Genomic DNA, 11,743 nt, shown 5'->3' on the forward strand with positions numbered 1-11,743 from the left:
ATAACTGTAAATACTAAATATTAAACATTATTGTGCAGCACGTAAGATCGAGAGCGCACAGTGTGCTTTGAGGTAGGAGCCAAAAAGGGTGTAGTTTGCGTGTGTGATCACCCGTGGTACACCTGTGAGCATGGACGCGCTTGTTTTTAAAAGGTTCCTTCATGTAATGATCTGCTAGAGGGTGTGTGGGGGGGGGCACAGCCCCGTCCTCCTGGGCATGAGCAGGTATGGAGGAGATCTGTTTTCCTAGTGGTGGCTATAGCTGACCTGTGTGTGGACCTCACCTCAGCTCACAGAACCTGAGACTGTTCACTATGTTTAGCTCGCTGAATGATACAGATGATCCAAAAAGCTTTTTCTTGAGATTTGGTGGCTTATACTGTATTTTATTGTCTGTTTCCGATGCACTTGTACAGATAGTGGATGTAGCTTCATAATAACAAAGCATTAGCTGATAGCTTAGCACTCTACCCTCAACAAATGCAGTACTCTATGGCTCCAGCAAAACCAGCATGGTGGTAGTCAAAACACTTAAAAAGCGTTGGGGCTTGAAAATGTGCACTCCACAGAAGGACGGTGGAGACAGTGGTACTGACAGAAAGACAGGAGCCAAACCTGAAGGAGGCAGAGCTCAAGATGTTGAGATGTTTGCTGAGAGTGACCAGAAAGGACAGGATTAGGAAGAAGTATATCAGAGGAACAGAGTCGGGTTGAGCAGTTTGGGATTATGTAAATTAGATGTTGAAGGATGTAATGGAATTCAGACTTATTTTTTTAATATTCAAATGCAGATTACAGTCCTCCTGTTCCAGCAGTAAATTCTTCCTTAGCCCACAAAAGGGAGACAATCAAAGACAAATGAAGACCAATGTCCAGGTCTGAATGTTTTTACCATTTTCTTTTATAAAAATGTTTATTTGAAGTCTTTTTTATTTGTTTGTTTGTTTGTTTGTTTGTTTTTTACAGTGAATGGAGGCAGATATTCCTAAAACTTGAAGTAACAATAGTAAAGTCTGTACATTTCCATGCTTTCTTTACTGTTCTTCCTCGAAATAGACTATATTTTATAAACCAGAGAAAGTGGTGCCAGTAGTGCTAACATGAAATTGTCATGGTCCAGGTGAGTGCTTGGGTTTTTCCACCGAGTCGTCATTTCCACCCCTGGGTGGAGTCGCTGCATTCCTGTGTGTCTCCACACCTGCTGGCAACTGAGCTGCCATTACTGATGAGCAGTGCTCACCACGACTCTTTGCCAAGTCTTCAGCTAACCACAGTTAGTGCTGGCCACCACAGTTTCACAGAAAGAGGGTTTTGTTCATAGAAACATTTATTCAGCCTTTGTTTTCCTTCCCTCAGCCGTCCTGTTGTCTGCCACCTCCATCCTCTGGCAATGCACTCCTTCATCCTGAAGCTGGTTTGTACTCGGCAGCTCTTTGCATCACAGCACCCCTTGGATCAGATTGGTGATCAATTAGATCACCAATCTGATCTAATCTGACCACTTACCCCGCCCTTGCCGTTCCAGCTCCCAGTTTGGAGAGCTGCTTCCAGCTACACTGCAACAGGTTTAAGCTGCTGAGGGTTTTACTTGAGTATTTTCTCTTCACTCACCATTTTCACTCTCTTAGTTTTGATATAACTTTTTACTTATTAGTTATCATTCAAAAACACCCAGAGGCGGTCAAGTGGGAGTGACTGTTCTTACAGACACTGGGAAAGTGTGCATGAGTTGCCTGTAGAGCTGTCTAAAACTGACAGTGGCACTACGAAATGTGCAATGACTGCATTAAACAAAGAAGGAAAATGGAGCGCTGATGATTGTAACAACACAAAACCTTTCTTTTGCTATGATGGTGAGATTTCTAAATAAGGTCTTTGTCAGCATTCTTACTTAATTAATTTTAGAATTTTAAGTAAGATGCCATATTGAAATGAAGAAAGCAAACAATGAAGTAAAGTAAGAAAAGTAAAGATGATACGGGGAAAATGTTAAAGTCAAAACGTAAAGCCTAACTCGTACTTTTTCTTCTGTTTGTCTTTTTTGCCCTGTTTTGTTTCGCCTCACATTTTAATGTCGTTCTTACTGAAGCCCGATGTCCTCAGATTCAACCAAACATCTGTGTTTACTCATGGCAGAAATGTTGATCACGATCAAAGAAAGCAAATAACGGGATGAGGCCTGAAATTACTGCAGAGTGCACCTTTGACCTGGTCTCCATCATGAACATGGAACAGCAGGAACTGGTGAAGGAGGCAGCCAAGAACACCAACACATCTGGCTGGGACTGTGCTACAGCTGTGCTCTTGATCTCTGGTTCTGGGTCAATGATCAGCTTCTCTGCTATGATAACTGGACCAATGAGACAGAGACTGGACAGTTTGACATGTCTGTAGAAGCAAGCAGGAGAAGACGAGTGGTCCAAGAAAACAGATGAAGAGTTAAACTTCATCTATTCTTTCTGACAGGCTTACCGGTGATAGACCTTTTATTTCTAGCAAGTCTGGAAAAATACAATATTGTTGCATCGTCCAGGCTACAAACAATAATAACTTTTCTTTTGTGTTTATTCTCCGTTTACTTCTTTGAACACTGTTATATATTTATTACAGGATGACCACACTAGTATAAAACACCTCACTACACATAAGATGTGTATTATTGGGAAATTATACTTAAATATTGATCTATATAACATTGATAAGAATGAGTGTTTTTCCTTGTGACACTTTGTGTTTGCAGACCAACATGAAAAACTGCAGCGACCCAACCAGTCACTACGAGATTTTAATCTTCTTTGCATCCAGTTTCATCCAGCGAGAACCAACAAAGTCTAATAACAATATGTGCATGATGAAGTTACAAACCTTAATATAATTCTGTTCGTATGTTTTTAATGACTGTTCGGTGTGGACCACATTTTTCTACAGTCATGTTTCAGTGTTTTTCTCTGAGCGGTGTGACATTCAGTGTTGTCTCCATCGATGTGGGATGTGCCAGCCTTTGTGGCTGGTCTCCTGTCCCTCTTATTCAAGGTAAGTGATGGAACAAACACTTGGTTTCTTTTTCATTTGCTATAAAAATGATTTGTAAACAACTGTAAAGGAGCCAGCACCCCGTGTTCACCTTTATGGGTTTATTAATCGCTCAGTGACACTTTCACTCTCAGCACCCACGGCAGCCAGTTCTGCAGTCAGCTGCACCCTCCTCCTCCATCTCCGGTCTGCGACATCACTGAAAAAGGGGAAAACCTCATCACAAATCATCCCCACCTGACCCACCAACCTCCCTGGCACCACCCGTCCCCTGCAGTTGATCCAGGGACCACACCTCCACCACAATTAGATTTACTGATCACTGCAAACTTTGATATAAATCTACTAGAATTTGACACATCACAGATAGTCACACACTTGAGTATTATCACTGGCTCACGTGGCTGACACCCACCAGCTGTGTGTGCTTTTTAAATAGGAAAAAAGGGATTTGTGGGAGTAAAAGTTTCAGTTCATCTTCATAAAGTACACCGATAGAAAGCAGATGTCAAATGCTGCATCTTTAGAGTAGCTATAAATAACCATATGATATGAATCTCACCTTCAAAGTGGATGAAAGGCATTATGTTGACAGATAATTTGAATTTATTGAAATGTTTTTGTTTTTTAAATGTGCAATAGCTGCACATTTCCTGGTCCGGTTTTGAATTTAAGATCGGCCTGTCGTCTTTCCTGTTTTCCATGGCTTCATCTAGATTAGATTGTGAATGACTGACTTCTGTTTTGAATGTTCAAATACATAATACAGAATCCTCTTGTTAGAGCTGAATGTTTCATTCAATGACCCAGAATAAGAACAGATCAGAGTGAAGCAGGGACAGAGGAACAACCTGACGTAAGTAGAAACTTTGTAGTGTAATTTGACATTATTGGCTCAGAATAGAGGTTAAAATGTATTTCTTTAGAGATTGATATTAATGTATTTTCACATATTAAATGTAGAGCCCATGGTTTATTCTTGTTTGCTGTCACAGGGGGTGGCTATAATGACAGAAACAAAAATATCAATATAAGGCAGTGATAAAATAGTCCTGCAGTAAAACAGTTTGTGTTAAAACGGCTGTTCCAAGCTGTGAAATTGCAAAACAAAACAAAAAGTCTCAGCTTCTTGTTTATTTTCCTTGTTTAGTTGCATTTTTATCATCTGCACATTTCCCTCCTTTGTTATTTCTATCCATCCTTCTATTGAGCTTTCTTAGACAAAGCAGTGAAACCATATTAACTTTGACAATTGTCTTTTCTCCACTTCTAAAAACAACAACAATTTTAAAAAAACTAACCACACACTGAAATACTGGGTCTATCAAACAGAGCAAAGATGCACTGGAGACCTTTTCTGCTCATTCTAATGGGTAAGTAGATCATTTTACTGGAAAAACTACAAAATAATTCACTTCAGATTAGTGCGCTGTTACTGTGTAATCACTAAAAGCACTGAAACTACTCGTTTTAGGCATGTGTTGCTTTCTTTATGTGATGTCTTCCCTCCTGATTTAACTTTCTTAATGACTTCTCTGACATCATTATGTTTATACATTTATGAAGGTGTATATTTGTTTTTTTCTTTTTAGGTCAGTGTTCCTTGTTTTCATGCCAGCGCTATGAGTACTATTTTATTAAAGAGCCTAAAACATGGGACGAAGCTCAGAGCTACTGTAGAGAAGGATATAAAGACCTGGCCACAGTGCCTGACGTGACATATAGGGAGACTCTGTACATAGATTCTACAGAGAATCAAGCAAACGCCTGGATTGGGCTGTACAGCATCTCAGGAAGAGAAAACAGGATGTGGCACTGGTCTCTGCCAGGAGTGGAGTTCCATGATAAAGAGATGAAATGGAAAGTAGGGGAACCTAATGATAAACCTGAACATCTTGAGAACTGTGGACGGATTAAAAGCCCTGATGGGCTGGTGGATGTTGGCTGTTCTAACAATCACGCTTTTGTCTGCTATAATGGTGAGAATAAGGCAATCATTTATTAATTAATTAAATAACTGTTCATATTTAAATATAATTCACCTCTAATGAATATGAAAAGAAGCACTGCTTTTTTTTTTTTTTTTAGAGCAGAGCAGGCTGTATGTTTCATTGATTTACTGCACCATCTTGTGGTGCCAAATGGTATTACACAAAATAACATAAAATTCAAATTCAAATTTTATTTGTCACATTCACAGTCATACACAGTACGATATGCAGTGAAATGCTTAGACAACTGCTCGTGACCTAAAATAAAAGACTATGAAAAGGAAAGGAAATAAATTGTGTAAATTTAACTGGAAAATAATAAAACTTCAGAGAACTGTTTCTCTGCCACACAGAGCAAAGACATCCTGAGCACGATGTCACAGCAGTGGGTATTCCCCTAACGTTGCTACAGAGAGTAAAACATGAAAGTATTTTTACAATCATACTTCAGCTTTGGACTCTTTTTTTAAGTCGCATTTTTTGTTAGTGGGTTGTTTCGACATGCAGTGTGAATTATTGAGCTAGTCATTAATTATTGATCTTATTGTTACAATACAGCACAATGAAAGGATCACAATTTTCAGTATTCCAGGTTAATATTTTCCAGTTTTCATGAAAAAAAACTATTGTCTGAGATCAAAAAATTTGCATTTCTTGTGACACTTTTTTCTCTTTATTCCACAGAACAAAACAAATCACTCCATTTGATTGACACAAAAAAAAAGTGGCGTGAGGCTCAGAGCTACTGCAGACAGCACCACACAGACCTGGCCAGTGGAGCAGAACAGTTAAAGGAAGCAGTCAGTAAATTATCTGGTAAACCACCATCATGGATCGGTCTGTTCAGAGACACCTGGAGGTGGTCAGATGGGAGTAATTCTTCTTACAGACACTGGGAAAGTGTGCATGAGTTGCCTGTAGAGCTGTCTAAAACTGACAGCGGCACCAGGAAGTGTGCGATGATTGCATTAAACAAAGAAGGAAAATGGAGCGCTGATGATTGTAACAACACAAAACCTTTCTTCTGCTATGATGGTGAGATTTGCAAAGATTCAGCTTTTACATCTGGTTTCTGTCAGTTTTCTTACTGAAGGAATAAATGTTAAAATAATTTTTTAAATCTTTCTTATTCTCACTGAAAGAAGTGTACATGAGGAACGCTGGTATAAGTTTCATCATCAAGCTAAATAACACAAACTACTATGGAGTTTTCTTCTGTTCTTATAAACGAACATCATGTGTTCTTTCATGACAGAAAAATGGATCCTGATCAATGAAAGCAAAAATTGGGACGACGCCTTAATTTACTGCAGAAAGCACCATGATGGCCTGGTCTCCATCACAAGCAGTGAACAGCAAGAATTGGTGAAGGAGAAAGCCAAGAATGCCACCACTCCGTATGTCTGGCTGGGACTGCGCTACAGCTGCGCTCTCGATCTGTGGTTCTGGGTCAATGACCAGCTTGCCTGCTATCAGAACTGGGCCAATGAGACAGACACTGGACATTGCAACCTGGCTGTAGCCATGGAGACAGGAGGAGAACATAAATGGTTGAAGAAAGATGATGAAGAGAAGTTTAACTTCATCTGTTCTCTGTGACTGGTTTTAAAAGCAGTGTAGCAGCCATGGGTTAAAAATGTGCCAATACTAGAAACAGATGACACATAACAATCATTTAAGTTGATCAGGCATAAAATTATGACCCCGGACATGTAAGGTGAATTACACTGATTATCTCTTCATCATAGAGCCTGTTAGTGGGTGGGATACATCAGGGACCAAGGCAACATTTGGTCCTCAAAGCTAATGTGTTAGAAGCTGTTTTTTATTTTTCAAACTGTAGAATGCTTTATTCCTAAAGAAGTTTAAAAGTGATACGTACTGTAGAGTAAAATATACCACAGCATTTGTATGCTTATATAAACTTTCCATAATCTGACAAAGATACAAGATTTATAGTAATACTTATCCTGAGCAAGTAACAATTTTTTATTTAAAAAAAACAACATACAAAGAGAAACAAAAACCTTTGATTAAAGAAAGAAAAATAATAGCATGAGGCCTTAAAATAATGCAGAGTGCATGTTTGACCTGGTCTCCATCACAAACCCGGAACAGCAGGAACTGGTGAAGGAGGCAGCCAAGAACACCAACACAGCCCACGTCTGGCTGGGACTGTGCTACAGCTGTGCTCTTGATCTGTGGCTCTGGGTCAATGACCGGCTTTGTCTGCTATGAGAACTGGACCAATGAGACAGAGACCGACTGCAGCAACGGAGAAAGAAAAACAAGAGTTACAATCACAGCCTAAAAACACTGTTAAAAGTATGTTTTCTCTGTTTCCAGGCTAGAAACAAGCGACACATAACAACGATAGCATTTCTTTGTTTTTATTCTTCTTTTGAAGTTTATTTCTTTGTATTCTGTCACATATTTGTTACAAAATAGGAATCTGTTCTAGCTCAATAACTCTTCACCTGTTAGATAACATAAGGTGATGGCTTTGTAGTGTATACAGCAATTATAAGATTATTTATTTTTATTATTATTTTATTAACCTTTATTTAACCAGGAAGATCCCATTGATATTAAAAACCTCTTTTTCAAGGGAGACCTGGCCAAGATCGGCAGCAGCAGGTGTCTCACAGTTACAGAAATTACTCAAACACAGGCAGCAACAACACAAATGCAACAATAAGTGAAAGAATACAAATAAAATAAAATTCAAATAAAAATAAAAATAAAATCTGCACGTACCTGAGTCTGGCACAAGGTAAGTCAAAATATATAATATCTAATATGTAAATAACTGTCTTAACCCCCCAAATGCAATGTTTATATATAATTATTTAAATTTAAGGACTTAAGTAAAATGTTTATTTTTATTTTTCTGACCCTGTTTAACAATGTTGTCAGATTTTCCTGTGAACTGGGAACACTGGTATAACTGATAATGAAATTTGAAACAAAAATATTCAACATTAAATATTTTTATCATTCGTGTCAGTAAAAAAGTGTGTATTGTTCAGGATTTTTTTAAGTAATTAAGAGAACACTAGATGGTTCACATGAGCCAACAATTTCACAGCAATTAAACATGTTCACATTTCCCATATGGTCTGTGCGACAGTGTAGAACCACCCCTCATTTCTTTACATTCTGCTTGGAAAATGGAAAATGGATGCAGTAATGTAGTGAAAAATTTACAAATAAAAATGGAAACGCAGCAGCTGAGGCAAAAAGAGTTTGTGCAATTTTTATAAGCTTTAAACCAGCATGTTGATTCTTCAGAACCAGACATGATGGTCAACACAAATTATACATTTTGTGTATATTTTTATTCACAGGTGATCATTTTTCATTTAGTGTAGTACAATATTTAGCATATTTTTTGATTTCCCAAAAAATGATTTATTTAGCACAATATAGTGGGCTACATACTGAACTCAGTATCACACTATTGGTCTCATTAATATACACATCCTGGTTCCTGTGCCAAATCATTGACGGATGTTTTCTCTGATTTCTTAATGACGTGACCTTCAGTTACTTTGTATCTGCTGTAGTCGTTGTAGCTTGAATCAAATTTGTTGAGGGCACCTTTGGGATGTTTTTTAGATTGAACTAAAGAAATGAGAACAAATCCCTCCCTCTGTGCTCTTATGAAAGAGCAGAGGGAGGGATTTGCTTTGGAAAAAACTGTATATTTGCCCAACATCTGTAAAGCAGTGGGTGTGATTTATTCTGCCTCCACCTTTCTGTTTGACTTTGCTCTTTTATTTAATCTCTTAGTGTTTCTGTGCAATGAGCAAAACAACAAGAACAACAGCAGCAGCGATGAAGTTTCATGCTTTTGTTTTCATTCTTCTCTTCATCTGCACGTATCTGAGTCTGGCACAAGGTAAGTCAAACAGAATGGACTGGATGCAGAACTCAACTGTGACATTTCCACTTAAATATCTACTTTTAACAGAATTCACAGAAATGTAACCATGCAGCTCTTCACAGTATCTTCTAAAAATCTGACTAAAAATATGCACCCATCTTTTGGTGGGTTTTTTATGCCATATCTTGGGTTAACCACAGTTCCTGAAGCCTCATTCCTTTGTCTTTGTTTCTGAACACCTGTTGTTTTTTTTAGTGAGGGGATGTGGGAATAATACTGGACAGCACTGACTGGCAGACGTCCACAACATTTCCAAGCGGGGTGGTTTATTTCTCCGTTACTCTCTAACTTTCTCTCCAGGCTCGTATGGCAAGTGCTGCCTCGGCTATGTTAACGACATAAAAAAGAAGAGAAACATCGTCGGTTACACTATGCAGGAACCGAACACTGTCTGCAACATGACAGCTGTTTTGTGAGTATACAGTGTAAGATCCTTCACTTCTGACTGGTTTTGTTTTCCTGCACTGTCAAATTCCAGCATAATTAATAAGCACAGACTGACGGAAAAAGAAAAACCTAATTTAGGAAGTGCATGATCGACATTTAATGAAGTGTGTGAACTTCTAAAATAAGCTTGAGAACTTTAAATAATGATACTCACATATGTAGGTTTCAGATGAGTTGATTCTGTTCTTCTGGACGTAGCGTTTTCAGTGGGAGAAACGTTTCGTCACTCATCCAGGTGACTTCTTCAGTCTCAGCTGACTGCAGGTTTCCCCAACCTTATAAACCTTGAGACACTTCACCTCTCTAAAGCAGGGGCAGTAATATCTGTACTCATCCAGTTCTGTTCTTCAACGTCTTCAAGAAATTTAGTCCAGACGCTTTTCATGACAAGCTTCTTAGATTACGATGACTGGGACACTTGTACACTATATGTGGGTAAGACAATCAATCAATCGATCGATCCGCGGAATGACGGGTGCTTTGGGTGGTGTTTGAAAAAGGAAACGCCACCTCAAAATAGCCGAGGATCTCTAATTTTATTTTAACAATTTAGGTGCCTCAGCAGTGTGAGCTGTGCTAGAAACAGAGTGGAGCAGAAACACAACAATAATCATAACTTTACAAAAATATTTTAATTCCCCTTCGTTAAAATCAGACGAAAGCAAAGTACCTCTGAGGAAGGCGTAAAATCCAAAAACAAAAACTGTTAATATTAATCCAAAAACATAACCAGTGAGAGGAATTCCCGAACCACGAGCACAGAGTAGCACAATGAAATAGGACAAAACATCCACAGCAGTGTCCAACCAGCAGTTAGTAGCCGCTCAGTCCGAGATTCGCACCGCGAACCCTTCGCCGACCAACAGTAGGCCTACCTCCACGTACGCAGCAGCTCTCCTCCGTTACTACTCCACCTGGTGGTTCCGTCAGCGACTCTAAAGAACAGAGACACCAGGATCTGGCCATGTACAGCTGTTGTCGAGCTCCGAGCAACCCCAACTCGAATTCCACTGCATCCGCTCCCGGACTGTCCTTCTCTGCTCTCCGGGAAAAGAGATCGACGTCTTCTCTGTTCAGGACGTCTTAATTATCGCACCTGGTGTTACGCATCCTGTCTGCCTAACACCAGGTGAAAACTCACTGTATACTGGAGCCTGCATTAAATATGTGGAAGGAGCTTATGATCCTTTGTGATGAAGACCTAAAATGCTATTCTGATATTCTAATAATATTATATTATCTAATATTCATGTTGCAAAATGTAAGTAACAAACAATGAAACAAAAAACAAATAAACAAACAAAACTAATATCTTTAGTCTTCCGTGAGACTATAAAACAGGCCATCTGACTAACATCACCCTAAATATTTGCCAAAATAAGTTACAAATAAAATCCTAGGTTTTTTTCAAGTCTGTTGTAAAATTAAATTAGCTGTCAAAAATTTGCACTGAAGACGATTTTGTTGTTGCAATAGTTTCTAGGAGCACTGGACCCCATTTTGCCTTCACCTGCCACAGCAGGGTGCTAAAAAGCTTCCCCTGAGATTTTGGTCCATATCGATATGTCAGCATCACACAGTTACTGGAGATTTGTTGGCTTTACATCCATGATATTAATCTACTGTTTCAATAATATGCTGCAGTGTAAGTTGGTACCAAAGTGAAGTAAATATCCACAACACCAGAGTTTTTATAGTTTGTGTTTTCAAATGACTGTTTTTAGTATTTCTTGCTCAAAAGTGTTTGGTTTAATTAGTTTAGTTTAATTTGTAAATACTTTATGTCAAAAGTCAGCACAAATTACAATAAAAATACAGAACTTTTTGAAAGTAGTTACACTCTTGTTGGCATTAAGAGTCTCAGTAAATACATTCATCAATCCCTCATCAGACCAGCTCGTAATGTTGTTTTTTTTTACCAATATTACAAATACTGAAAATGGAGATATTTCTCCCATGTTTTTATTTTTCTGTTTTCCAAGGTCACATAATCGTTTTTAGATTTTATTTCAATCTTTAGTTAACTAAAGGGTTTTGTTTTTACATCTAGTTTTAATTTTGTATTTAGTTTTAGCTAACTATAATAACCGTGCCCCACAGCCTTACACCCCCACCACCAGCCAGAACTGCGGATACAAGACACGATGGATGCACATGGGTGGATCCATGCTGTAGGCCATCTACAGTTCCATATGTGTTGTGTTTAGAGATGCTGTTCTGCATACCTTGGTTGTACAAATTTCCCTTTCAAGCACATCTCAAGGATGCTGTTGCAGTGCAGTGTTTTTAATTTTCTATCATCAAGTTGCAGTATACAAACCAAAGG

At 38.6% G+C, this 11,743-nt stretch overlaps 1 protein-coding gene and 1 long non-coding RNA gene across 2 annotated transcripts; both read left to right on the forward strand.

Annotated features, from left to right (window-relative positions):
- The first annotated feature begins 4,082 nt into the window (after window positions 1-4,082).
- On the forward strand, window positions 4,083-7,616 carry LOC102301342 (secretory phospholipase A2 receptor-like). Its single transcript, XM_014330871.2, has 4 exons — window positions 4,083-4,406; window positions 4,626-5,012; window positions 5,709-6,059; window positions 6,280-7,616. Exons 1-4 carry the CDS (start codon window positions 4,373-4,375, stop codon window positions 6,621-6,623), a joined length of 1,116 nt encoding a protein of 371 aa, XP_014186357.2. The 5' UTR covers window positions 4,083-4,372; the 3' UTR covers window positions 6,624-7,616.
- A 193-nt stretch (window positions 7,617-7,809) lies between these two features.
- On the forward strand, window positions 7,810-9,319 carry LOC106632631. Its single transcript, XR_001335948.2, has 2 exons — window positions 7,810-8,925; window positions 9,271-9,319. It is a non-coding gene; the product is annotated as an uncharacterized LOC106632631 (long non-coding RNA).
- The last annotated feature ends 2,424 nt before the right edge of the window (window positions 9,320-11,743 follow it).

Source organism: Haplochromis burtoni, unplaced genomic scaffold, assembly GCF_018398535.1.
Source record: "Haplochromis burtoni strain Fernald_Lab_line unplaced genomic scaffold, NCSU_Asbu1 Contig_1013, whole genome shotgun sequence".
Classification (NCBI taxonomy): Eukaryota; Metazoa; Chordata; class Actinopteri; order Cichliformes; family Cichlidae; genus Haplochromis; species Haplochromis burtoni.